This window comes from Cucurbita maxima, unplaced genomic scaffold, assembly GCF_002738345.1.
Source record: "Cucurbita maxima cultivar Rimu unplaced genomic scaffold, Cmax_1.0 Cma_Scf00021, whole genome shotgun sequence".
NCBI lineage: Eukaryota > Viridiplantae > Streptophyta > Magnoliopsida > Cucurbitales > Cucurbitaceae > Cucurbita > Cucurbita maxima.
Genome location: NW_019272037.1, coordinates 789,119 through 816,610, shown reverse-complemented (window position 1 = coordinate 816,610; position 27,492 = coordinate 789,119). Strand labels below are relative to the sequence as shown.

General features: G+C 35.7%; 4 protein-coding genes across 9 annotated transcripts in view; 2 read left to right on the top strand and 2 right to left on the bottom strand.

Moving 5' to 3' along the window:
• LOC111495292 (dihydroceramide fatty acyl 2-hydroxylase FAH1-like) overlaps positions 1-3,169 on the top strand; it is a 3,574-nt gene extending 405 nt beyond the window's left edge. The window contains exons 1-7 of one of the 4 annotated variants that reach the window (XM_023145266.1): positions 21-151; positions 678-744; positions 847-939; positions 1,019-1,215; positions 1,338-1,443; positions 1,591-1,737; positions 2,782-3,169. In XM_023145266.1, coding sequence (XP_023001034.1) covers positions 694-744; positions 847-939; positions 1,019-1,215; positions 1,338-1,443; positions 1,591-1,737; positions 2,782-2,904 — 717 coding nt within the window. In that variant the 5' untranslated portion in view covers positions 21-151; positions 678-693 and the 3' untranslated portion in view covers positions 2,905-3,169. Of the gene's footprint in view, positions 1-20; positions 152-639; positions 745-846; positions 940-1,018; positions 1,216-1,337; positions 1,444-1,590; positions 1,738-2,781 lie in introns of those variants that run through there. The other 3 variants (XM_023145270.1, XM_023145268.1, XM_023145269.1) reach the window with 3 other exon arrangements.
• An 811-nt stretch (positions 3,170-3,980) lies between these two features.
• LOC111495215 lies at positions 3,981-14,813 on the top strand. Of its 3 annotated transcripts, none has more exons than XM_023145151.1 (9): positions 3,981-4,209; positions 6,774-7,129; positions 7,226-7,340; positions 7,941-9,262; positions 10,005-11,542; positions 11,742-11,866; positions 11,992-12,848; positions 13,738-13,844; positions 14,206-14,813. In XM_023145151.1, the coding sequence occupies exons 2-9, from the start codon at positions 7,076-7,078 to the stop codon at positions 14,513-14,515; spliced, it is 4,428 nt and encodes a 1,475-aa protein (XP_023000919.1). In that variant the 5' UTR covers positions 3,981-4,209; positions 6,774-7,075; the 3' UTR covers positions 14,516-14,813. The 3 variants fall into 3 exon arrangements, with proteins under 3 accessions (XP_023000919.1, XP_023000921.1, XP_023000920.1); XM_023145153.1 differs by having other exon boundaries at positions 6,736-7,129; XM_023145152.1 differs by lacking the exon at positions 3,981-4,209 and adding an exon at positions 6,152-6,284.
• A 754-nt stretch (positions 14,814-15,567) lies between these two features.
• On the bottom strand, positions 15,568-17,605 carry LOC111495628 (berberine bridge enzyme-like 13). The gene has a single exon (XM_023145741.1). It carries the CDS (start codon positions 17,476-17,478, stop codon positions 15,862-15,864), a length of 1,617 nt encoding a protein of 538 aa, XP_023001509.1. The 5' UTR covers positions 17,479-17,605; the 3' UTR covers positions 15,568-15,861.
• Positions 17,606-21,779: 4,174 nt separating this feature from the next.
• On the bottom strand, positions 21,780-24,052 carry LOC111495709 (berberine bridge enzyme-like 15). The gene is made up of 2 exons (XM_023145869.1): positions 23,725-24,052; positions 21,780-23,051 (listed from the first exon to the last, which is right to left on the bottom strand). Exons 1-2 carry the CDS (start codon positions 24,050-24,052, stop codon positions 21,820-21,822), a joined length of 1,560 nt encoding a protein of 519 aa, XP_023001637.1. The 3' UTR covers positions 21,780-21,819.
• Between the last annotated feature and the right edge of the window lie 3,440 nt (positions 24,053-27,492).

Here is a 27,492-nt window from a genome sequence, read left to right as displayed (position 1 = left end):
AAAAAAAAAAAAAAAAAAAAAAAAAAAAAAAAAAAAAAAAAAGGAGTAGACTCTCTCACATTCCTTCCGCGGTGGCCACCGTCGTGGTGGTTTTCACTAGCTAGGATCATCGCCGCCGCCTCTTTTGCCGAACCCACATTTCCATTTTCCGGTTTGTGAATGTTTTCTCAAGTTTTTTTTTTTTGTTTTGTTTGCTTCTCTTAGCTCCGTATGGCTGTTCTTGTTCTTGTTTGTAGATCCATGGTTCGAGGGATGTTTTCTTCTTTCGATTTTGATTTGTTTGTGGGGTGGCGCTTTAGAATCTTCTTGTTTTTCATTTTCATTTTGAGTGGATTTTGGTGTTGGAGAATGGAGTTCATGTGGAAGTTCTTCAGATTTATGTTTGAATTCTGAGAAAAACCTGAGATTTCCCCTGCTGGATTGATGTGGGTTTTCGTTTTCTTGGCTTAATTGTGTTATTTTTCCCTTTTCTTGATTGAAATTTGAAAAGACAAAGGCAAGAAACTTTGAGAATGCGTTTGAGACTATGGCCTTTGATACTCAAATACGAAGAACAACAACAACAACATGGATGTAATAGAATAGACATTATCAGACTGCTGTTCTTCAGTGATATTAAATTGTTATACAATGTCTCAGTTTCAGCTACTCCATTTAATCATACCTATTATCTGCAGCTAAATCTACGCCAAGATGGTCGCTCATGGATTCACCGTCAATTTGAATAAGCCGCTCGTATTTCAGGTAACGTTACACTCGAACGAAAAAGACCTTTTGAATCAATCTGGTTCAGAATTTTGATAGAAATGACCATGAAACTTAACTTTTTCCAATTTTGTTTCTCAGGTAGGCCATCTTGGGGAAGATTATCAGGAATGGGTTCATCAGCCAATTGTCAGCAAAGAAGGGCCTCGATTTTTCGAGAGCGATTTCTGGGAGGTATTGAAGATCTTCAAAGTTCAAGAACTCGTCGAGATTAAGTCTAGATGATTAATAAAGTTTCTTTTTAACAAAACAGTTCTTGACTCGCACGGCGTGGTGGGCGATTCCTACCATTTGGCTACCGGTCGTTTGCTGGTTCATATCATTGTCTTACAGGATGGGGCATACTCCTTCAGAATTATCTTTGATGGTGGTATTTGGAATTTTTGTATGGACATTACTCGAATACACTCTTCATCGGTTTCTTTTCCATATCAAGACCTCGAGCTATTGGTTAGTAACCGAAACACTGCCAAGAAATGCTTGCAGAGATAAACTTTTCGTGCTCTTCGGACATTCTTTTTTGTTTTGGTTTTTGTTTTCGTTTTCAAACCATTTTGGAACTGGATGATCAGGGGAAACACCATACACTATCTTCTTCATGGTTGCCACCACAAACACCCTATGGATAGCTTACGACTCGTTTTCCCTCCCGCTGCAACTGCTATTCTGCTCTTTCCAGTATGTCGATTTCTTTCAATTGTTCTTCAGTATGTTAAATGAGATTATGTTTGCAATGTTCATTGTTCAGCATTTCCAAGTCGAAATTTACACGGTTTGGCAAGTTTCTTTAGTTGTGATCCTAATTATTTGCTCATGACTTGCCAGTTCTGGAATTTGATCAAGCTTTTTGCTACCCCATCTACCACACCTGCTTTGGTTGGAGGTGGGTTGCTGGGCTATGTGATGTATGATGTTACCCATCACTACCTTCATCACGGGCAGCCATCTGGACAAATGGCACGAAACCTTAAGGTTAGTATGGAGTTTGCTTATGCTATACGTAAAATTTTATCGTCGTCTGGGAATTACGCGTGCTGTTATATGAGAACGTGTTATACGAGAATACCTTTCTCAAAATAGAGTAGAGGAGTCCTCCCGTGGAATCGAAAAGTTTGAAGTGGGATGTGGAATGTGGTTATAGAATCTGCATCACATGATAAGCCGATGTGAAAACTCTCTATTATTGGCGCCCAATTCCTCAAAAGGAAACCAACCACCTTTCGGTTCATCCAAATTACGTTCAAACTCACACTGTAACAACATTATCCTCTTTGGATTTTCCCTTCTAGACTTTCCCTCAAGGTTTTCAAACCCGTCTGCCAGAGAGAGGTTTCCACACCTTTATATGAAATGCTTTGCTCCAACCGAGGTAGGATCTCGTAATCCAAACCCCCCTTGAGGGCTAGTGTCCTTGCTGGCACACCGCCCGGTATCTGGCTCTGATACCTTTTGTAACAGCCCAAGCCCACTGCCAATAGATATTGTCCTCTTTGGGCTTTCCCTTTTGGGCTTCCTCTCAAGGTTTTAAAACACGTTTGCCATAGAGAGGTTTCCACACCCTTATACGGAATGCTTCGTTCTCCTCTCCAGCCGACGTGCGATCTCACAATCCACCCCCCTTGGAGGCCCAGTGTCCTTGTTGGTACACCGTCCAGTATTTGGTTTTGATACCATTTGTAACAGCCCAAGTTCACCGCTAGCAAATATTGTCCTCTTTGAGCTTTTTCTTCTGGGCTTCCCTCAGGGTTTTAAAACGCGTCTGCCAGGAAGAGATGTCCACACCCTTATACGTAATGCTTCGATCCCCTCTCCAACTGATGTGGGATCTCACACACACTCTTCTATATGTAGTTTTTGTATGACAATAAATTTTATATCGATATTTATACGAGTAACACATATACATACGTACATTTGGAAATACATTGCAATACATAGATGTTAGATGTTAAAGTGGAGTATTTGATAGATAGATCTTCCTACAATAATCTGCAAATGGCTTGATTTGTTGTACAGAAATACCACTTGAGCCATCACTTCAGGATCCAGACTCTAGGCTTTGGAATTACTTCATCACTATGGGACAGAGTGTTTGGAACATTTCCTCCACCTTCAAAAGTAGCTGTGAAAAAAAGATGATCCACTTCTGCAGGTGTTAGTGTATCAGTAAATATAGGTTATGACTGCAACTTACTGTGACTCTTTCTCAAAATTATTCTTTGTTCTTGTGCCTATTTACTGCTTAACTCTCTGTTCATGTCGTGTGGCGTTGTCGTCGGGATGGCGCGAAACTGCCGAATCTTGGCTTTCCCAGTGCCTTGGATTGTATTCTATCCTGCCATGATAGCTCTGTGTAACATGGATCAATATGTTCTAATATATATAGTATAGTTTTCCTATGGTAGTTCTTATGTGTTCTTTGCTCAAGATAAAATGAAAGCGTCGACCGGTTTGACTCTTGGTTGTGAGATGTGTATTAGTCGATCTAAACGCTTAATATGCTTAGTTAACGGTTGTTGAAAAAATTTATTTTGTTTTAGGTATCTTATGAATAATGAAATGTATTGAACGGAGGAGGTGTACGTCGGTTGACCGACGTCGATTTAGGCTAAAATCGACATTGGCAATTGGCTTGTTGGTTTGCATTAGTGTCAGTTGATCATTTTGGCCTCGAACATTGTGGATAGTACATTAATTACTATGAAGGAAAAGTATTATTACTAAAACGTCAAAAATGACTAGAAAGCATCTGGGTCTATACTTGCTAATCGAAGAAGCCATAAGAGAGCTATTTCACTGAACACGAGAAGGAAGATTGCTGATCGAAATGTCGAAATGTGTGTGAGTGAGTACAAGTGCACGCCATCAACAGTAAAATAAAATTATGTGATTTAAATAGGAAAAATTCGGAAAAATAAAATTTTTTTATTTTTTATTTAGATTTTGAATTAAATTTTTTTAAAGGTATAATTATATGTAAAAAAGCAATGACTTTAAAAATATATTTTTCATGTTATAAATACAAATTATTTTTTTCGTAAAAAAAATACATAATATAATATATTACTAGCTATATTACACAATAAAACAATAATTATACTATATTTTTAATGTATAATAAATAAAATTTTATTTCCGATATATTATAAAATTAAATTGAAATCCAATTTCTGAAGGGGGTTTATACTATGAAATTACTATTTTATCCCTGAAGAGAAACCCTGATTTCCATGTCTTCTTTCTCCACTTTCGCCCCACGGCTTACTCTACAAATGCTGAAACCGTGGCCACGATGACCGCTCCTGATTACCGGGCGACGGCGACGGGAACTTTAGAAAACGGCGAGTGCCAGAGACGACATTGATCCTTATGCATGGTGAGAACGGAAGAGCAAGGTGGCTGTGGCGCCAGCAGAACTAGAGCAGAGGAAAGGGGAAACTGATGGTGAGTACATTAAGCGGCTTTAAACATTTGCAGAGAAGCAATGCACCGAGATTAGATAAGTGATTGATATGAGCTTATATTATTTGTCACTAATTCTTAAATAATCAATAAATTTGGAATGCTTCTGTAGGATACTACTATTTCTTGTCTGTTTTTGTCGAACCTTTAGGAACAGAACTTATGTAAACTAAGGAAGCTTTAGTGGCTTACTGTCTGTTATTACTATCTGTGTTTGAACAAAATTTCGGGATCAAATATTTAGTAGCTGTTTTTAGATGCGAGTGAAAATTTGTCTCCCTCCATTTTCCGGCAAGTTAGAATTTGCTAACAAATTGTCGTGTGTAGGACTCAGTTCTAGATCTACATGCTCTTTGCATATTTTGATATCTGCAAAAGCAAGTATAATTTGATCTTCGTATTTCACAATTATGTAGACTGAAATATGACTGTACATGTAATCCGATCCCTCTACCTTCTCCATTTCTGCAACTTTTTTGGTGTAAATGCATCTTTGGCTGAGGACCTCTCTAAAGCTGGAGGGAGCGAGAAAAGAAAATGTGAAATGAGATTTTCCTTGCATTTTTTTTTTTTTTTTTATCTTCTGTGCTTTATTGGAAGTCATTTGGGCCTTTGAACCTGTTTTTATTTTATTTTATTTATTTATTTTATTGTTAGTAGCTAAATTTTTGCCTTGTGAGAAGTGAGGAAAAAAAATTGTAAAATGAGGATTTGTGTTGATCCTTTTATTTCGTTTGATCTTTCTTGCTTTATATTGTGTTATTTGAAACATTTCATTGTTTTTGACTGCCTTTAAACTTGTGTTTTGATGGTTATTTGATAGATTTTGGTCTAACTTGAAGTTGTGAGGAAAAAAAAAGAAAAAAAAGAAAAAAAGAAAAGCAGAATGTAAAAAAAAATGGGATTTTGCCTTGCTTTTTATTTGTTCTTTTGATCTTTCTTACTTTATTTGAAGTCATTTCAAACACATCATTTGTTATTAAGTGCCTTTGAACTTGTTTTTTTATGGTTAAATAGATTTTGGCCTTATGAGAAGCTGCTAGAAAAAAACAGAATGTAAAATAGAAAATTTTCTTGCATATAGATATACATTTCTTTTGATCTTTCTTGCTTTATTTGAAGTACTTTGGAATATCTCATTGTTATTGAGTGCCTCTGAACGTATCGTCGGTCCTTTCCTTCATTTTTTCACATCCATTTTGGATTACCAGGTCACATTTATCGTTGTTTAAAGTGGTCAATTTTGAAGTCCCGTTTGGTGGTTCTTGTGAAGCAATTTCTTTTTGAATCATTGTTGATTGGTAGTGACTTGCTAGTGTCTTTCCTCCTTTTTTATGGAAACGAACTTCATATAGGAAAATTCATTATTGTTTGTGGTTAATTTTTTGACATTTATGTTGGATATATTTGTTTAAACCTTTGTGTCTACGAGATTTGTAGGATATTTTTCATTAATCTTTATGTTTTAAGCAAGGTTGGGCATATTTGTTTGAAACTGTGTCGATAAGATTTGTAGGATAATTTACGGGGAGTGGTTTTGTATTGACTTCAAGGTGTTGCTACGAGTAAAATTACAGCAACTAGTTTTAAGGTGGTCTAATTCCTAATCCAAAAATTCCAGCCACTTAAAATTAAGATATGTTTTTATTTATTTATTATTATTATTTTTTTTTTTTGCACTTTCTCACAGCGAGAAAGGTTTGAACAAGATTCTAACACTGTAAAATTAATTTGTGGAATTTTCTTGCATTTTGTGGTGAGAAAAAGGAAGCCATTATGTTAGCCATTATAAAACGTTGTAAGAAAAGATATTGCACAAGAAAAAAATATATTAATATTGCAAAATCAAACTGCATAGAGATGAGAGCATTGTTTTCAAACTGCAAGGCACACTCTAAGATGAAAAGCTTCTTAATTGCCTTAGAGTGAGTGGCGACAAAAAGGAGATGTGATGTTGTGTCTGAAGGAACTTATCATAAAGTAAAGACAAGGTTGAGCCTGATTGAAGTTGTTCGCCCTGGCCTGAGTGTTTGAGCTGGCCTCAACATTACCAAAATGTAAGTAAAAGAGAACCTAATCTAACCCAAAATCTATAATAAAAATGTAAAACCTTATGTATAGACAAGAAAGAAAAAGATCACTCGAAATATAACAAAAATACAAGTAAAATATAACAAAAATGTAAGTAAATAGAACCTAATCTAATTCAACTATGGAATGAAAGTAAGAAAACCTAAAATCTACAACAATGCAAAACCATACCTATTGACGAGAGGATACTTGATTGAAACTAGAGAGATGGGAGAGTGAAATGAAAAGATCCAGGTTTTTAACAGAATGAGGGTTTTTACTTAAAAGGGGAAAAATAGGGCAAAATAGAACTTTCATAAGGTAAAAAATCCTGTTACTCAACAACATAACTATCTTAAATCTCTTTAGCCACTCTATTTTCCTAGAAGCTAATGCAAATTTGTTGTTCAATTTTGCTTGCTTTATTTATTACTGCAGAGAACAATTTTTAACTGACTACCATGCCTTCTGCGTAGATGATCTGAGATGGAGTGGAGAATGTTGCGCTGGAGAGGAGAAGTTGATGGCAGTACTTCCTCAACTAAAGTTTTATTCAAAAACTTGAAACTACCATGTGTGAAGAACTTGTTTTATAGGATTTCATTGCACTCAGTACTAACGAGTGGGTGATTACTGAACTAATGCTACTGGTTGAAGCTGTGATATTGCTATTCTTCAGAACTTCCTCGAAAAATTTTAGCTTATGGGTTTGTAAGAGTTTGAGTGTAGCAATTCGATTGTTCTTAATTTACCCTTTTTCTTTTACGAACATTTGGCAATGGTTGGGGATGTTGTATCCAAGCCTGAATCGTCTAATTCCTGCTGTAAAGTGGTAAGACTTTATTTCTTTCTTCTTCCTTATCTTTTGCTTTTTTGTGCTTTGTTGGTTGTATTTCACTTCATTTCGTTGTGGTTGTTATGGGTGCAGTGGAAAGATATGTACACAAAGCTTGAAGAGAAGAGAATTGCTCTACGTCAGGCAGTCAAGCTCCTTGAGGAACAAATCAGGAAGATTCAGGCGGAGAATCTTAATCTTAAAGAGGGTAGAAACCCAACCATGATGAGTTTCCTCTGCCCGCTTTTATATATGTTGTTAGAATGAGATTTCTTTTAGCAGGCTGGGTCTGGGTATTGCAGAAAGGATATTTGTTCATGGTAGAATTTGTGGTTCTTCTGCCAACACTAAAATGGAGATGTGACATATCGTTAGTTGAAACAATCAAACAAACGTTAACCAACACAAGAAATTTTTGTATCTTTCTCTAATTTGTGCTAACAGGAGTAGATTTTTATCATCCAATTAGGTCTAATTTTTTTTTCTTCCCTGTGATTCATTTTTCTTAATTGTTTATTAACAGACGAAGGACACCAAGTGTGTAATTCCTTGCCTTTATTTCTTTTGTTTTTAGTGGTTCTACTTAAGACGTAGATTTGTTTTCAAGCTTTATACAATGAAAGAGTTATTCTTCTCGAAATATGCATCAATTTGGTTTGTCACCTTGCGCCTTGCCCTAAAAACGGAGATAAGTTCTTTTTGTTTAGCTGTTGAGCATGTGGATTTTAAAAGAAAGGCTACACATTGTTGATGCTATTTCATATCTTCTTCTTCTTCTACTTCTAATGTTGATAATTAATGGGTGTAGGATATGAGAAGGAGAAAGCTCGAGCTTCTATTGAGAGAGAGAGCAAAGACAAAGAATCTGCTATAAGAGTCTCCTTAGAGAGGGAAATTTCGGACCTCAAATCTCAAATTTCTTCATTGAGACAAAATGATGTAGAGGCAGTTAATGTTCATGGAGAAGTAGATCATCTTAATGTTCTTGTTGCTGAGGGTAAGAAGAAAATTAGCCAACTAAAAGAACTTCTAGAGACAGAGAAGAGAAGGACAGATGCTGAAAGGAAAAATGCTGAAGCGAGGAAGGAGGAAGCTGCTCAAGCTTTGAAAACTATGAAAATTGAAAGGAGTAAGGCTAGTGACTTGAAGAAGTTGCACAAAACTGAAATGGATAAGGTTAATGAATTCCGACAACAACTAGGGATGTTAGAAAAAGAATATGAAGAAACGAAGTTAAAGTTGGCTAGCAAAACTTCTAAACTAACTGAGGTAATGAAAGATCTAGAGATAGAAAAGCAAAGGACTTTCAAAGAGAAAAAGCGTGCAGATTCTGAAATGTCTAAAGCACAGGCTTCAAGGATGCAAACTGAAGTAACCATGAAGCAGGTTGGGGAAGAAAAATCTAAGGCCGAAAACTTATTTCAGCAATTAGAAAGAAAGACATGCAAGATTAAGAAATTGCAGAAGCAGGTCAAAGAATTCAAGACCTTGAAAAAATTTATTGAATCTTGTTGTGGTCAACCCATCAAGAGAACTAATAGTAAGGATGTGAAAAAGAATGATAAACCTTGGTTGGAAATGATACAGAGAAATGAAAACGAATTGAAGTTGGCTTTTGAGTATGTTAAGGCTAAGGAAGTTAACATAAAGCATAAGATGGATGAAGATCTGGCGATTATGAAGGAGAAGACGGTGAATTCCAACATGATGAAATCATCAGAACTGAAAAACCATTTAGAGATTTATCGCAGGAAGGCCATGGATGAACAATGCCGTGCTGATAAATTGTCTCTTGAATTAGAAGAAAAGAACAGGAAAATTGAGGAATTGCAAAAGAACTTGCGTGGATTCAAGTCTTCTAGGAAATTGGCTGATGCATCTGCTGTTTCTTTTGAACATGCTATGAGTTCCGAACGTGCAGAAATGAAGCTTTTGAAAAAAAAGTTAAAGTTTGAGAAGACGAGACTAAAACATGCTAGACAAGTGGCTAACTTGGAAAAAAATCATCGTTCTGTTATTCAACAAGAACTGGGTCGTTTTAAGCTAGAATTTGTTCAGCTGTCAAATCATTTGGACGACCTGCATAAATTTTCCTCTACTGGCACTAAGGATAATGATGACTCGGAAAAGGTTGATTTTCCTTTTTAATTACTTGTTTGTTACCTTTTCTTTAATTTTGTACCTACAGTATTGGCCATATTGATTGTTATATTTTTACTTACTTCTAAAGGCACAATGGCATCACATTATTGTCATTTCTCTGTTGGATTGGTCTACCCACTTTTCTCCCCTATTGGTGTAGGCTGGTTATTGGTAACAGTTGAAACTACACATCATCAGTTTTCTGGTAACTCTAATTCTGCTAGCCTTGCCAGTTAAGAATAAGATGCTAATCACATTGACTTTAGATTCACAGTTTTGCTATACTTCACATGGAACTGATCTAAAAAGAAAATATCTACCTTTTTCATATTATCAATGATCTTAAAGATTTTTTTTTTCCCTTTTTTGTTTACTTCCTAACTTCTGAGAAGCGCGTGGATATTGATATTCTTTCACAATCTCACTTGCTTTCTTCTTTATTTCCTTTCACCTTTGTCTTGATCGATAGTTGTGGAAGAAAGTTGTTTATGATTGCATGTTCAGTTTTAATTGAGTTGCTATAGTCATCTTCTATTCAACCTATTTGCTTAATCCGTGGTAATTAAATAACAAACATCGAATCTTATTAGCATATAAATATGTAGCTATTTCATGATTATCTTGCTGAATAGGGGGATTTTTGAAGGGGGACTCTACTCCTCAAGGGTTGTTGTTACTTACCATTCTCTACCTACTTTTGACTGAACAATCTTTGTTGAATGGTTCACAGACAATGAATGCTGAGAAATTGCAAAGATCGTACCCAAAGAAGAATCTACGTGCTATAGAGGCATTCCAAGCCTGGATGCCTGATACTTTTAGGCAGGCCACCCCACATCATGGTGCTCCGTTGCTTCCTTCGTCTGTAGGGAATCATATCACATCTTTATCAGGTATTGAATCTAGGTTGGAGTCCTTTCCTGGAGACTCTAACAGAAAAATGTTACAAAGTTGTGCAGTCAATTCCAGTACTGCATCTTTTTCTGATGGTCAGTTGGTCGGCTCACAGGAAAATGGCTTTCGTTTGACAGCAACAAAGTTGGCTGGAGAGAACTTCAACATGCAACCAAGAATATCCAACTTATCTAGTGAAGTTAGTAAGATGAAAAGCAATGAAAACCTTGCCATGATGGCAGGAAATAGTGTCAGAAGTCATATTAAAAATAATATTGGAAGAGCTAATGAAAAACAAGGAAAGAGAAAAAGAACCATTGAAACTGTTGAATCCATTGATTATTTATATCATGAGAGTAAGAAAATGCATTCTCAGATTGAAGAGAAGTTGTCTCTTTTGCATGCTTTAAACAGCCCTACAGAGAAGCCCTTAGATAAGAGTGAACATGTAATATCGAATGTGCTTCAAGATTCTTGTGCTGATAAGAAAATTCGGAAGAAAAGAAAGGCTTTGTGCCAGAAGAAATTAAAGGTGCAACATTTACTTGATAATAGTGAGATGAAGTTGAACAAAGTTGACACTGAAGTTTGTGCGCCTAAAAGTATTGGTATTAAACCTTCTCAACCTGTCAGCAAGCTTATGGACAATTGTCAGCCATGTGTTGAGGAACTTAATACTTATGTCAGAAGTGAACTTCAAACCTTGGAAACTTTTGGTAATATAGCAAATGTGGACTATATGAAATTGCTAGATTTGGATAGTGCTGCTGATGAGGAATGCTACAGGAGAGCAATTGAAATGCCGCTGTCTCCGCTTCCAAATATTTATATTTATGGCGCTGAAACATCTGCTTTGAATGAATTTGAGCCTCTAGTAGATGAACTCCATAAAGAATTGCCAGATGAAAGAGAAGGTCAGCCAAAAACACACAGCTACACTGTCATCGATGTTGAGATTAAGTCCAATTATACCCAGTCCTGCGACTTTGACTTGTTAGGAGATATACATAGCAGTAAACGCCAACTAGATCCGTGTTTAATACAAGGTAGACAAGAGAATGATCTTTTTGATATTGTACAGGCAGGAAATAACTGTCTTGATCAGGTTGGGGTCATTGTAGGGATGCCTGGGACAAATGTTTCTCTTTCTGGTTGTGAAGGGGTGGGAGCATCGGAAATTAAATCTGGAACCCTGGGCAACTCTAACCCTGATTTTTGTGTTATTTTCTCTAATTCAAATGACTGTCACAGTATCTTAAAAATATTTTCAGCAACTAGGGCTTGTGTAAAGAGGAGCTCTATAATTACTCAAAAAGAGTGGATGGTGCAAGAGATTTTGGCTTCCCTTAACATGGAGCATGAACTTGTACCAAAGTAAGTGTTTCATTTGCTTTGCAAGTTACATATTTTACATTTCTGTTTTCTGTACCAGGGCAAATACAAATAATTATTGGTTTTAACAAAATGTTTTCTATTTCATGATCCCTCCTCCCCAAAAAATAAGAGAGATCCTTCAATTTTCAGAAGTAGCTTTTTCTATAAGAGAATTGAAAGTTTAGTAATGAACTTTCAGGGAGAAGACTTGTGTATTCTTTTCCTTGTTGCTGCTCAACTTCACCGTTGTTGCTGTGCATAAATATGGGAACTTTCTGAACTGCCATACCTGCTTGGATTCTTTTTCAGGGCACATATGTGAAGGTTTACTATTTTCTCTCTCAGTAATTTATTTATTAATGAATTTTCTTTATATGTTTTTTTGTGGTTTCATATCAATGATATTTACCCTATTTCTTCGTCTTCTTTTACCTTTTCCCTGTTGGCAGCAATGCTTGATGTGGCAATAAGAAGCTTGTTTACTAAATTGCTCTGTTTGGATGCGTTACTTGCTCTTATGGAAGATTTCCTAATAGATGGACAAGTCCTATCATGTACTGATGCCTCTTTTGAGACATTAACGCAAGGTGTTTTGAGGGTCAATATCCCTATCGATAGTGTAAATAGAACATTGTCACTTACACCAGCATCAACAGACTATTTGATTGCGGGAAGTTCCATCCTAGCGTCAATTTCTAAAGCTGTTCATCGTACTGGTCTTCTTTGGGAGATATCATACAGGATTTTAAGAAGCTGCAGGTATGAGTCTTCGTTGATGTTAACAATTCTTCATATTTTTGCACATATTGGTGGAGATCAGTTTTTCAGTTTGGAAGTGTACTCTAATCTGAGGGCTGTCTTGAAATCAATAATCACGCACCTTGAGACAGTCGGATCTTCAAATGATGCTACTTTCACCCCACTCAAAAGAAATTGCAGAGCAGAGTTTGTTCAATGTGCTAATTGCCCTTTTTCAGAGGAAGGCATGTCTATGCCCATGGTTGTGTCGTTTCTATTGCAATTACTTCCGAAGAATATATCAAATGAAATTATGGATGAAGATTTAGAAAATCCAACTAGTTCATTAAATCTGGAATCCTTGTTCAAGAGGAATTTAGCTAACCAGATTCCATGTAAAAATTCAAGTGGTAAAGAGGTCCATCCGTCAGTGTATTTGGACTGTGATGCATCTTGTTGTTTAAAGAAGTTCAAGGTGTCTGATGATGAACCACGATTTCTCTTCAATCCAACATTGTGTGATGTTACCGATGCCATATCATTGGTTGAACTGCTAGCATGGTACATGGTACTGGTCTTCACCTTTTTCTCTCGCTTACATTAGTCTGTCAATGGTTTAAGGACTGACCTTTTGGTTCAGCAATTCTCTTTGGATATGATGGAATCTGGTTGAGTGTATTGAGAAAGTGATTTTGTCATGATATATACTATTATTTTTTTTGTTCTAACCAAATAGCCTATAAAGATGCTCTAACAACTTTCATATAGATGTAGAATGGAATCTATCTGTCATCGTTTATACTTTTTTTTTTGTTTGGCTAGTGATGAATGAGTGGATTTTTAGGGGGTTAGAGAGGTCGTGGGAAGAGGGTGTTGGCTTATGCCAAGATGTCTGTTTGTTTCTTTTCTTTTTGTTTATTGCAATTATGCTGTCGTTGTGGAGCTGTTTGTGTGTGTTTATAAGCTTGATTAGGTCTTTTGGTTTGTTTGGCTCCATTTTGGGGTGCTGTTTTTGTTTGCTCATTTTGTATTATTTAATTTTTTGTTTTTGATGAATGCTCAGTATCTATAAAAAGGAACAAAAAGTTCATGTGGATGATTGTAGGTTTTACTAGACCCATGTCCACCTGCATGTAAGCTAAGGTATTCTTCAACGAGTGATTGGATACCCAAGAAACTGCCAAATTGTCACATGCATGCTATTATTTCAGTTTATAATCGTCAAGCTTCCATCTAATGTTTACTTGCAATGGTAGTAACCCTGAAATAATATCCTTCGAGTTTTGAAGTGGATTACTTTCCCTGAAATAATATCCTTTACTTTCCCTTTCACTGCAATTCATGTAAATGTCCAATTCATTATGTGATTGTTGATATTTAATCTTGAGAGATCTGAATATGACGCTTATCTTGAGATCCGGAAATGAGACTGCTTCTGGTTTGTTTTTCAATTACAGGGCTGGAATTGGACATTCGCTAACATTATCCCTCAGCTGATGGAATTATTGAAGTCATCAGTTACGAAGGGTTTTGCAATTGTGATTCTTCTTGGTCAACTTGGGAGGTAAAACAGTGCGACTCTCTGGAAATACAAATTCTTTTCTCATGTGTAGTGCTAATAAATCTTGTTCTAAATAGTAAATACATGTTACAAATGAAACTTGTGCAGCCAATGGAAGGAAGCTTATAACCTGACATAGACACTTTATCTCATTTATGCATAGCTTATTGATATGGAACTTTGTGTTGTCTTGGTTACTTCTGTTTTTTTTTTCTTTTGCTACCTGAAATGTACCGACATGTCGATGCACAACCATACTATAGAGGAAGTGCACAAATAGTATCATCATTGTTTGCTCAAGCAGGCATTGAAATGTAAATTTTATTTTTGACCAGCTATCTAATTTGCCAACTTTTAATTGTAGATTTGGCGTGGATGCTGGAGGCTTTGAAAATGGAGGAGTTAAAATCTTAAGATCTAATCTATCATCATTTCTTTGCCTGGACACTACCATTAAATCTGGCCTCCCTGTTCAAATTGCCACTGTTTCTTCCTTGTTAGGCCTTCTCCCTTTCGATTTCGAAACAATCGTTCAAGATAAAGTGCGCTGTCGAGCCTCTTCGAATCAATATGTTGAGGTCAACTTAATAAAGATGTGGTTTTCTTTATTAAGCCCGAAACAGAAGGAGTTGTCATGCAACATCTTACAAGTTGCTGCTTGCAATGTAAGCTGAGATTTGCTTTCCTTTCTGAGGCGTGGACAAGTAAGAGTTATCACAACCAATTTTTGAAGAGTCACCTGTAGATATTTAGGAAATTGAGGATTTGTGCATATCTTTAGCCTGTAGTCTATTTTTCGTTCACACTTTAAAGAGGGAGGATAAGTACAGTTTTATGTACTGTTTTACTGAGTACATTATCTGAAGCAAGTTTTGTAAATTACCCTAGTAGCTTCCATTTTCGTCCTCTCAACTATATGTGCATTTTCTAGAATTTTTGCTCGATTTTTATGTCAAAGGTGTCTTGTACTCGTGCATGGCTTCTGTCGGATTTGTTATCTTATAAACAAGGAACAAGAGGATGTGAGCGTCTAAATTGTATCTTAATTTTTGACTTAATTCGTCTCATGCTAGTTGTTAGACGATTTTGACTTAATTCGTCTCATGCTAGTTGTTAGACTTTCGACAATAAGGATATAACTTGGTTATATTTCGTTTCTTCGACCAAAAACTTGCCGTTGGCTTAGATGCCCAAAAGAAGTGAATGTTTTGGAGTTCTACGTTTGCTAGTATCAACACTCTTTTTTTCCTCTTTCTCTCGCTCGCTATTTCTTCTTCTTTCGATTCGACAACCATGCTTTCATCGATAAGGTCAACTTTTCATGAACTTATAGTTTTTTTCTGGTCACATCCTGTTCTACCTAACTCTCCTCCTTCACATTGTCTTCATCTTTTTGGTTGTTTTCCATTACCTTTATATCTGTATTCTTTTTGTTCCATATCTTAAAATTTTCCTTTACATTTGGACTTTTGTTCAGATCAATTTAGATCTATACTAGTGGAGTTATGGGCAGACGAGGGTAGTGCAGCAATATGATAAAGGCCGACAAAGGTGGGGAAAGGAAAACCAGCATTCAAAATAAGCATATTAAAGCGTTCGAATTCTAACACTTGTTCGAAACGTAGTAGACACTCACAACACAGCTTAAAAGACGAGAAGATGAGTAGACAATTTATTGAACATTCATCAATATACTTGGTGATTCATGTAGCCAACTATTCACGTATTTAACTAAATATAATTCATGTATTTTGAAAATGCGTCGAGATTAATTCTAACACAATCAGACATGTAACTTTTGATGTTCATGGCTTCCATTACTCTTATTCTTTTGCTATTAATATTAAAAGTAGTATCCCACATCGGCCCTTTCTAAACCCACCTCTCTAATATTCTCAATCCACTCTTTATGTAAGAAAAGTAACCACAAAAGAAAGAACACTCCTAAAAAAAAAGGTGAAAAACCATTATTCAATCTCTTAGAACACTAAAAACTCAATCCCACATCGGATTTTTTTAGTTAGAACCCCTTCTTTTGGATCTTTTTAGTTCTTCCCAAGGAAGGAATGCTCTGTTCATGCCAGAAAAAGTTATCAGGATCAACTTTTGTCTTAATCTCCACAAGCCTGTTGAAGTTGTCCTTGAAATACTTACTGCCCCACTCACTGGCCTCAGCCAAGCTCATGTTGTTCTTCATGTTCATACCCAAATCAAGATCTCTATAGTTCACATAAGCAGCTCTTGGAGCCTTGGAAACATATGGAGCCATGTAGTTATAAAGCTCTCTGATCCATTCAATGTGTTTTGCAGCATCTCTGTTTCCACCCTGCCATAAGCTTAAATACTGAATCTTGAATAAGTTCCCTTTCCGATGTGGGAATGGGATTTCACTCTCTGAGATCTTGCTCATCATTCCTCCATAAGGGTTCAAGATCATAAGAGGGCTGTCTTCAACCAGCAATCTTTTCCACAGACCTTCCAGCCCAGTTTCTGGAATTGGAACTTGAACAAAATCTGATTTTGCTTTGAAATAGTTCTTGAATTGTGGCTTTCCTTGTAGAAGAACTTCAGGAGGCGTTTTAATGGATTCTCCTGCTATGTAAAGAACTGATTTGATCCAACTCGTTTCAATGCAATCTTTTGGTGTCAAACCCAATTCAGGGAAGCTTTTTTCCATAACTTGGAGGAGTCTTTTGGAATCACCAAGAAAAAGAGCATTGTAAGCTGTTGAAATGGTTCTCTTCTTGGTGGGTTTATCAATGGTTGCTTGGATTATGACTCTAATGAACAAATCTTCATCTAACTTGTCTGCAATTTGCTGCCATTTGTAGAGGATTTGAGTGGCACCTAGCTCCAAGATCTTTGGAACAGTGAAAACTGTCACAGTTTCAGGAACAGGAACCAGCTGCAACTTCCACCAAAGAATAATCCCAAAGCTGCCTCCAGCACCACCTCTAATGGCCCAAAAATAGTCCTCTCCCATCGTCGATCGATCGAGAATTCTACCATTAACGTCGACGATGCGAGCATCGATGACATTATCAGCAGCAAGGCCATATTTTCGCATCATGGAGCCATATGCACCTCCTGTTATGTGTCCACCAATGCCTAAGCTAGTGCAAAGGCCAGCAGGGAAGCCATGGACATTGCTTTTCTGTGAGATTCTATAGTAAACTTCACCAACCGTTGCACCAGCCTGAACCCATGCAGTGTTATCTTGGATATTCACTTGGACCGATCGGAGTTTCGCGAGGTCTACAATGATGAATGGAGTTCCGATTTTGGAAGCATAAGAAAGACCCTCGTAGTCATGGCCGCCGCTACGCACTCGGAGATGTATCCGAAGCTTGTTTGAACAAATTACGGCTGCTTGGACATGAGAGTCATGTAATGGAGTGAAGATAAATTCAGGCTTTGGAACTGATGGATCTAAGTATCTAAGGTTTTGTGCTGTTGATTGAAGGAGAGTGAAGAATGAAGCATTGTTTTGAGCACAAACAGAGAAGGGAGGGATGGTTTGTTGGGAGTTCATAGCCAAACATTGCACAAAGCTTTGCTCCATTGAAGCTGAGCTTGAAAGTGAAAGGGAGAGCAGAGAGGCAAGAAGAAGGAACATGGAAGAGCCTGAATGCACCATGGCTTGCTGTTTTACTTATGATAAAGCTATGAAGTTTGAGATGATGGCTTAAGAACTGATATATATATATATAGCTGTTTTGGGTGACAATATGTTGGTTTGGTTAACGTGTATATGAGCTAAGCCAAGCGTCATGCAAATTTAAGAATCAATTTGTCTTCAAAGAAACGTTGTTTTGTTGATAACTGAGCGGTTATTGACATATAGTGTAATAGTTTAAGCTCATGACTAATAAATATTGTTCTTTTTGAGTTTTCTCTCAAAGTTTTTGAAACGTGTCTGCTAAGAAGAGGTTTTCACACGCTTATAAAGAGTGCTTCGTTCCACTCTTCAATTGATGTGAGATCTCTCAATCCACCTTTCTTTAGGGCTCAGCGTCCGCGCTGAGATTTTGTTCCTCTCTCCAACCGATATGGGATCTCACAATTCACCCTTCTTCAGGGCTCAGCGTCCTCGTTGACACTCGTTTCTCTCTCCAACCGATATGGGATCTCACAATCCACTCTTATTCGGGGCCAAGCGTCTTGGCTAGCATTCGTTCCTCTCTCCAATCGATGTGGGATCTCACAAATCACCTTCTTTGGGACTCAAAGTCCTCGCTGACACTCTGTTTATTTCTCCAACCGATGTGGGATCTCACAATCCACCCTTCTTTGGGGCCGAGTGTCCTCGCTGACAATCGTTCCTCTCTCCAACTGATGTGAGATCTCACAGTCCACCCTTCTTTGAGCCGAGCGTCCTTACTGCCACTCGTTCCTCTCTCCAACCAATGTGGGATCTCAAAATTCATCATTCTTTGGGGCCGAGCGTCCTCGCTGCCACTCGTTCCTCTCTCCAACCAATGTGTAGATTTTAGGTTCAATAAGTTTTAACATATTTGATAAAAGTTATGAATTTATTAGTCACAATTTTTTTTTTATTATTATTTTTAATGTCTAATGAATTTTTAAAGGACCTGATAGATAAAACATACAAGTTTAGGGACTAAATTGTAATTTAAAGGTATTAGAATATTTTATTTTACATAAAAGGAATTCCAATATATATTAGAAAGTAGGAGAGAGAAAGAGTGATATTTTTCACTGTCAAGCTGAGAGAAAGACACGGTCTGTTATTTATTTATTTAATTAATTTTTATAGTTTAAAATATTCTTCTCAGTCAGTTTATTCATACAAATGGGTAATTTCTTCGACCAACCACTTTATTTGGAGTCAATTATATTAATTTAATTGTTTTAAAAATTCATTAAAAAAATATTATTTGGAAATTAATTTAGAAAATATGATACACTTTTTTAATCATTATTAGACTGCATTTTTAAGAGTTAATTTAGCTTTTTTAATTAAATGAATAACAAATTATATATTTCTCCACCTTTTTTATTAATTTTTTTTCCTTTTCTTAATCAATTAAAACTTCAAATTAATAATTATATTTATTTAAGTTATTACCTAATAAAATTATGAAAATTTGTCTTTTAAGCTTTATATTTAAGAATTACATTAATTTATAGTTGTATTAAAAACTCGACGTTTAATTAATCTTATCCTACTACATATGGCTCGTTCACATCAACATCGAGAACTCGAATCCCGAACCAAAAGAAAAAAAAAAGAAATTTAATAATTTAAATAAAGTTGATAATTCTTTTGTTTTTTTATTCATTATAAGCATGGCATATATCAACTTTCTTTTGGGGTTTGGAAGAGACTTTGATTTGTGGGATATCAATGTTGAAAAAGTTGCTAAATCAGCGCTATGACTTTTAATTTGTTTACCAAAGCATTTGCACTTTGAGCGATTCCTTCTACTTTTTTAGAGGTCCAACATTTTCGACATCGATTAGTGTCTTATTCTATACCATATATAACCGCTCAAGCTCACTACTATTAACTTTTTTTAGGGGCCAACGTCCTCGCTAAAACACTGTCTAGTATCTAGTTCTGTTACCATTTGTAACAGCCCAAACCCACCGCTAACAATTCATTTGGGAGTCTGCGTTCTCGCTAGTAGACTGCCTAGTGTTTTGTTATGATACTATTTGTAACAACTAAAACTCATTGCTAGCAAATATTGTCTTCTTTGAATTTTCTCTTTCGAGCTTCCCTTGAAGGTTTTAAAACACGTCTGTTAGGGAGAAGTTTTCTCACGCTCGTAAAGAATGCATCATTCACCTCTCGAACAATTTAATTTAATTAATTTATAATATTTTCCACCTGCCCAAAAAGCAAATTGTTGGTTTTATACATGACTTTTGTAAAAGGCCAAAGTTGAGCAAATTTGGGAAGAACTTTAAATTCCAAATGGGGCCTCCAATATTGGTAGAAGGTTCTTCTTAGGGAATTAGTGTTACAATTGGGTTTGTGGGAGTTGGCCAAATGTTCAAAATGCACATACACATATAGGTTCCCCATTCATACCCTAACACATTGATTCTTGGATCTCATCATTACTTTGAAAATTAAAATTTGGTTTCTATTCATCTTCATACGAGGATCTAGAATGGCTCATACGTGTTCGTGTTATAAATGGTTCGTTCGTATGACCATTTATAATTTGAACAACCCGAACCTACCCAATTCAAAAAATTTCTAGTTGAGTTAGGTTGAGTTCATTATTTAATAAGAGTTTGTTTGAGTTGAAAAAATTTATAATCTGAACAACTGAGTTGAGTTGAAAAAATGTCCCAACTCGAACCAACTGAACCCACATGCACCCCTAAACCAAAATGAGCCCTACCCTCTCGAGAAATTTAATATTTGATTAGATCATAAATAGATTATTTATTAAATAATTAATGGTACTTATGGTGTAATATGTAATTACTATGGTAAAACGAATTTTTGGCCAAAGTATAATTATGTACCTATGTGAGGATTAACTTTTATGAAATGGTTATATCCATCGAAACAACTTGTTCAAAAAAATGCATGTAATGACCTATATCCAATATTTAAATAAAGATTTAAAATTTGGATTCGACACTTGATGATCCTGACATTTCCTTGCAATATAGTTAGGTTACTTACTTGTTTTTTTAGAGCGAAGACTTATCTCCACAAACCGACACGAGTCTTGTCTGCATGTTTTGTCCTCACTCACACGCTTTCTAGAAAAGTTTTCAAGAGGTCATCGGAAATATAATTGTTCCACTGAAAACACGTTTAATTTTAGAATTTTCATGATCGAGCTACTAAAAAAGAAGGTCTACCTTGTTGGTATATGTTATACCTTTCAATTCTTTTAAGATTTCTTAATCATCCTATCTTCAAGATCGCTCCCATTCAGAGCAGTCCCAGTTCATTCATGTACTCTTCCTTTATTTGAGTGTCACATAGCATAAGAGTGCAAGTCTAGGTCGGTCTATAGTGAAGTGACCTAAAGTTAATGAATGGAAATTAATTGATTAAAGAGTTTAATTAGTTAATTTTATATCACTTCGAGTTTTATTGTATAAGTTTATTTAAATTCTTTCCTGACTCATAACAACTTCCAATAATCAAGTTGGTTGAAAGAAAAATTTGAAATGTCAAATTAATTTTTAATATATGTGTAATATTAAATGTAAATAAAAAAAATATATTTAATTTAAAGCGTTGAAATTAACATTTAATATTTCCATAAGTTTTAGTTATGTATTCGAGTCATGGTAAGAAAGATCTCGTGGTCGAGATTCAACCTCATTGTACTTAAAGCACAACTATATTAAAGACTTCATTAAATATTCCGATAAGTTTTATTTTAGTTTAATTTTGAAGAAATGAAACTCAGATCTAAAAAATTGTTTAGAAATCCCCGACTTTCGCTACCAGAAAAAGCGATCATTTCTACGAGGAAAAACTTTCTCCCAACGTACATGCTTGCCTCTAGAAGTTTTTCTCTCGACAATACTATGCTAATGTTTTTGTTGAAGTAGAAAATTTAACCGACATCTCTCCGACCTCACGTTTCTTTACAACAATGTATTAGTAATCTATTTATTTTATTTAGGTGTCTCTTTCTCACTCGTCTCTTTAAATGGTAATATCATTTTATTTAGCTGTCTCCTTTTCACTGGTCCCTTTAAATGGTAATATTTATTTTATTTAGTTGTCTAGTTCTTACCTGTCTCTTTATATGGTAGAATTTTTATTTTATTTAACGGTCTCTTTAAATAGTACAAATGCTAGCTATGGAGAAATTCACCCAACTCTCAATGAAATTTAAGATAAATCTATATCTATATATCTATATAGATATAGTAAAGACATCGTAATTACTGGCTCAAATTGACAAAAAATAATCTTATTTCGTTCTTCGACATCCCTTTGATTTAACTTTATTACAAAAACGAGATGCCCTTAAGAACGGTAGAGGGACGTAGGAATGCTTTGTTCATTCCAAAAGAAATTTGAAGGATCAACTTTGGTCTTAACCCTCACCAATCTCTCAAAATTACTTTTATAATACTTCAAACCCCACACTTTAGCCTCTTCATACCTTACATTTCTTCCATAATTCCTCCCCAAATCAAGATCTCTATAGTTCAAATAAGCACCTCTTGGATCCTTTGAAACATAGGGTTCCATATATGCATAAACCTCCCTTATCCAACTCAAATGCTTGTAGCTTTCACTACCATTTTCCCAACTCACCATATATTGAATCCCAAAAATGTTCCCTTTTCTATGTGGAAAAGGGGTTTCCAACTCAGAAATTTGGCTCATTTTTCCTCCATATGGTGTCAAAATCAAGTATGATCCTTCTTCCTCTAGCACCTTATTCCAAAGCCCTTCCAACCCATTTTGAGGAATTGGGTATGTCACAAAATCCGATTTTGCTTTGAAAAACGCATTGGAAAGTGGTTTTTTAAGCAAAATTTGAGGTGGGGTTTGTATAGGGAAGCCAGCAAAGAACAGAATTGATTGAATCCAATTCATTTCAGTGTAGTTTTCTCTTTGCAATCCCAATTCTGGAAATTGGGTGTTCATAAGAGGTATGAGCTTCTCAATTGGACCAAGAAACAAAGCCACAAATGAAAGGGAAATTGTTTGTTCTTGAACGCCTATGGTGACATGAAGGAAGAGATCTTCATCAAGTTTGTATGCAATTCTTTGCCATTTTTGGAAGAGCTGCATTGCGCCTTGTTTGGGAGTTTTTTGAACGTGGAAAATTGTGAGTTTTGGTGGTAAAGAAACTAGCTTGAGCTTCCATGATAATATCACTCCAAAACTTGCCCCTCCACCGCCTCTAATGGCCCAAAAAAGCTCCTCTCCCATGGTGTTTCTGTCCATGATTCTTCCATTGAAGTCCACAATCTTAGCATCGATTACCTTATCAGCTGCAAGGCCATGTTTTCTGAAGAGGGTTCCAAAGCCTCCTCCACTTATATGCCCTCCTACCCCTACTGTGGGGCAGCTTCCTGCTGGGAACCCATGGATGAGGCTTTTCTCAGCTATTCTATAGTAAAACTCGCCGAGCGTGGCGCCGGTCTCCACGGAGGCGGTTTCAGTCTCGATGTCGACATCGATGGAGCGAAGGTTGGTAAGATCAAGAACGATGAATTGAGATTGTGATGATAAGTAAGAAAGACCTATTAAGAATGCAAGTGATTAGATATAGCTAGTAATTGTGTAATTTGATATTTCAGAGCACGAAATATTGCGTTGGATAACTTGGGTTTGTTGAGGAGTGTTGGGAGGGAGTCCCACGTTGGCTAATCATCTCTATTGTTATGAGACATTTTGGGGGAAACTAAAAAGAAAGCCATGGGTACTTATGCTCAAAGTGGACAATATCATATTATTGTGGAGAGTCATGATTCCTAACATAGTATTAGAGTCATGCCCTTAACTTAGCAATGTCAATAGAATTCTCAAATGTCGAACAAAGAAGTTGTGAGCCTCGAATGTGTAGTCAAAAGTGACTCAAGTGTCGAACAAATGGTGTACTTTGTTCGAGAACTCTAGAGGAGTCGAGACTCGATTAAAGGGAGGCTGTTCGAGGGCTCCATAAGCCTCATGGGAGGCTCTATAGTGTACTTTGTTCGAATGGAGGATTGATACAGAATATATCTCCATTGGTATGAAATCTCTTGGAGAAACAAAAAACAAATCCATGAGAGCTTATGCTCAAAGTGGACAATATCATACTACTACGAAGAGTCCTGGTTTCTAACAGGGTTAATAGTCACTTATCGATAAATAACCAAATAGAGTATAACCCATCAACTCAAACTTTTGAATCCATCAGTACGTTAATAATACCTTCGTAGTCATGTCCACCACTCCTTACTCGGAGTTGCAAACCCTTTTTCTTGGCGCAGACGACCGCGGCTTGAACATGTGATTCATGAAATGGGGTCACCAAGAACAATGGTTTAGAAGAAGTGTTGAGAAACCTTAGATTTCTTATGGATTGGTGCAAGAGAGAGGAGAAGGAAGCACTTTCATTTGTAAAAACCACTTTAGAAATGGGTATTGATTGAGGTGAAGAATAAGAACTAAAGCACTCCACAAAGCTTTGTTGAAGAGCATGAGAAGGAGAAGAAGAAGAGAGCCAAATCAAAGGAAGATAGAAGAGAAGAATCCCCATCATGTCTTGTCTTCTTTTTGATGCTTTTAATGAAAGTTTGAGTGATAAATGAGGTTGCAATGTAGAACAATGTTGGAATAATTTGGTGGTTTTGTGAAGAAAATACCACACGACCATAGTTTTCCCCAAAAATAATACGAGGAGAAGAATTTTAGGTACTAGGTTACCTTGTTCTTTGGCCTGCAATATATAAATTCCATTGATTGAAGTCAAATGTAATGAATACACTTTTAACATTTAGTTACAAATTTGAATACCATTCTTTAATTTTTGTTTGTTTGCACGTAATATATGGCAATCTATTGAAAATTTAAGATAATTTCTTAAAACTTTTAATTTCCATTTTTAAATTTTATTTTTTTTTATTCACAACATACGTTCGGGTTTGACACCTCATGATCTTATCATTGCCTTTGCATCCCTCTCAGTCGTGTTTCGATTTCAATCCTCATTGGTTTGCAGTATTTTAAACTGTCTAACAAGTTCTTGCTCCAAATATCGTTACATTTTTTTTTTTTTTTTTGTCCTACTCTTAACTCAGTGTATTCATGCGTGCTTTGTTGGAGAGACAATTCTATCAGTCACCTTCCATGCAAAGTTTGACAGATAGATAACATCTGTGATTTGTTGGAGAGATAATCCTATCAACCAACTTCCAAGTTTGACAGAGAGATAACATCTATCAATTATCCAAAGCACATATCACAACATACATTCTTACTTTTTAGCACGGTAAAAAACGTTAAACATAGCATGATACAAAATATGCTCGATGCTAATATGTCATAGCAATTCCTACGAGTATTATTTGAAGAAAGACCAAATGATTTACTTACTTAGACAATGAATTCCCTTCCCAAATTTATATTAAGTTAAGGTCAATATTGAAATCGGGACAAAAAACAGATGAATGAGAGTCGAAACAGATGAAAAAGGCAACCTCACACGCGGCGGAAAGGTTGTCCACGTGCGTTTGAGAGGAGTACTCGCACTTACTGCGTGACATGTGTTCGTCTAATCAATTGAATTTCGAACCTCTACTGACATAGCTTTTCCTCGCTTTTCTTTGAATGACGAGTGTCCTCCTTTGTTGCTCGGCGTGTGACATGCTCTCTCTCTTTCGTATGTGCCTTCTGATCTTCATGAGTGTGTTCTACAATTAAATTTCGCGTTTTTAAGATTTTTTCTAGATTCGATCAGGTTTTCTTATTTTTCCTATTTTCTTTTGTTTCAACTCGATTCAACTTAGTTCCTTCGTAAGAGTTTTAATCTAGCTTTTCAACTAAAATGATTAAATCATTAGTTACGGAAGAAAATATAGATTTCTCGGAATATTTTGTGGCATGGGTTGGTCGTTCTAGGCATTCATTTTGTTGATTTAGTCTTGTCAGAAAACGTTTTCGAAATCTCTCTCTACCCGTGTTTTCCCTCTATGTTCTCTATTGCAGGTGTTCGTGGGAAGTCCGGCTAAAGGTTTCTTCATAGCGTTGCTCAAGAACTCCGGCACCTCGCCAAAATTCTCGAGAATTCTAATGATTTTTTTTGTTTTATTTCGTTTTTTTTAGACGAAACATCACTGTATGTAGAGTTTAGGGACTTCATAAACATAAATAGTGCATGATTATCGTCAGCTCGTACTAAAGTGTTGGATTAAGTCCCATAAAACTTATTGTTAAATTATTTTCTAGCTAAATTTTGAAATTAAGTAGAAAATCAGATTTTATCCATTATCTTTTTCATATATTTTCCACACAGGAAAAAAAAATCTGCCATGAAATTTCAAAGGTTTGGTTTAATTATTGATGGGAAACTTGGAGATATCAGTCATGATCATCAATGGTAGACTTTTTGGACACTCTCCAAACACTTTGCTATCAACATAAAAACAATACAACCCTTCTCTAAAGAAAAACAATAGATTTAAACTATCAAAAAAAATTCAACAAATGATCCAGATCAAAAAGTAAAAAAAACTTGTGATTCGAATTATTGTACAAGAAGCTTGATCAACACTATTTAAATAACTTTTAACATGCAAGTTCTAAAACAAAAGAATTTGCAAAATAAAAAACTTAATTCTCAACAAACTTAAAATAAAAACTCTGTTCTTTTTTCGATTCAAAATGTTGAAAGAAACGAAGACTTTATATAGCGTTTGACAACTTTAACCTATACGAGTTAAATACTCACATAACATTTACATTAAAGATAAAATATTGTAACCTACTTAGGCTACGGTATAACTTTAACTCCGGTATTAAAATTAACTTAAATGATATATAAATATTGAAACTACAATAAAAGAAATGTACTAAGTTCCTAAATTAAACTATTGAGTTCATTGAAGCTCAACTTTGCAAAAGATTCATCATATTCTAGAATTTTGTATCAGCCCAATTCCACCTCCACCGCTAGCACACATTGTCCTCTTTCGGCTCTCCTTTTCGGGCATCCCCTCAAAGTTGTAAAATGATTCTAGTAGGGAGAGGTTTCCACACCTATATAAGTAATGTTTTGTTCCCTTTCCAACTAATGTTCAGTGTCTAGCTCGAGTACTATTTGCAACAGCTGAAGCCCACTGCTTGTAGATATTTATTATTTTGACTGTTACGTATCGCCATCAGTCTCAAGATTTTAAAACGTGTATACTAAAAAGAGGTTTCCACGTACTTATAAAATAAATAAGTATTTATAGTTTTTTTAATTGTCGATTCTTTAGCTTCCATTTTAATATGAAGATTCAAAGAGGATGTCATTTATTAAGGTTATATGGTCACTAATTCTAAGTGTTTTTTAAAACAAATCTTTATGGCATTTCATCCTTGTAATTCATCATAGTCATGTTTGTCCAAGGCGTATTGCCTATGATCACATGTTGGATGTCCTAGTCATGCTTGTTCAGGACGTGTCGTCCAAGGCCATATGCCCGTTCCAAACCCTTTTTACTTGCTTTCATCTCAGATAGACATTTACTATTTCATGTTGTGTCAATACGAGGTGTATGACCGGTCACCAAAATCATGTCTATATTCTCTAAGGTCAAAATGACCCAAAATGTACTATAGGGGATATGACTAGTTGTCAATTCTTTCTACCTGGGTCATATGTTATCAAAGTCGTTGTTGCCTACTCGCTTTTAGCTTATAATAACATTACTTTCTTTATAATTGTTTTCAACGTATTTCAAAATATTTCTCTCAAACATGAATCAAGGCTTGAACATATGTCAATATTGTTTGCAAAGTTTGAATTTCACACAACTGACTTATTCGATGAATTAGAACAAGTGTCGCACTATCATTGTTCTGTTGTCACAAGGGTACGATTGTGACACCATGCAACCTAAAAATGACTTCAAAGATCAATATGAAATCGAGTTGTTTTTAAGACAAAAAAAAAAAAAAAAAAAAAAAAAAAAAAAAAAAAAAAAAAAAAATTTT

Excerpts from the sequence above, each read along its gene's own strand:
- LOC111495215 (XM_023145151.1), top strand. The coding sequence starts at position 7,076 with ATGGTTGGGGATGTTGTATCCAAGCCTGAATCGTCTAATTCCTGCTGT. Across the intron at positions 7,341-7,940 it reads GAATCTTAATCTTAAAGAGG|GATATGAGAAGGAGAAAGCT; the intron begins GTAGAAACCCAA and ends TAATGGGTGTAG. Across the intron at positions 12,849-13,737 it reads AACTGCTAGCATGGTACATG|GGCTGGAATTGGACATTCGC; the intron begins GTACTGGTCTTC and ends TTTCAATTACAG.
- LOC111495709 (XM_023145869.1), bottom strand. The coding sequence starts at position 24,052 with ATGGGGATTCTTCTCTTCTATCTTCCTTTGATTTGGCTCTCTTCTTCT. Across the intron at positions 23,052-23,724 it reads TGGTGGACATGACTACGAAG|GTCTTTCTTACTTATCATCA; the intron begins GTATTATTAACG and ends CATTCTTAATAG.
- LOC111495628 (XM_023145741.1), bottom strand. The coding sequence starts at position 17,478 with ATGGTGCATTCAGGCTCTTCCATGTTCCTTCTTCTTGCCTCTCTGCTC.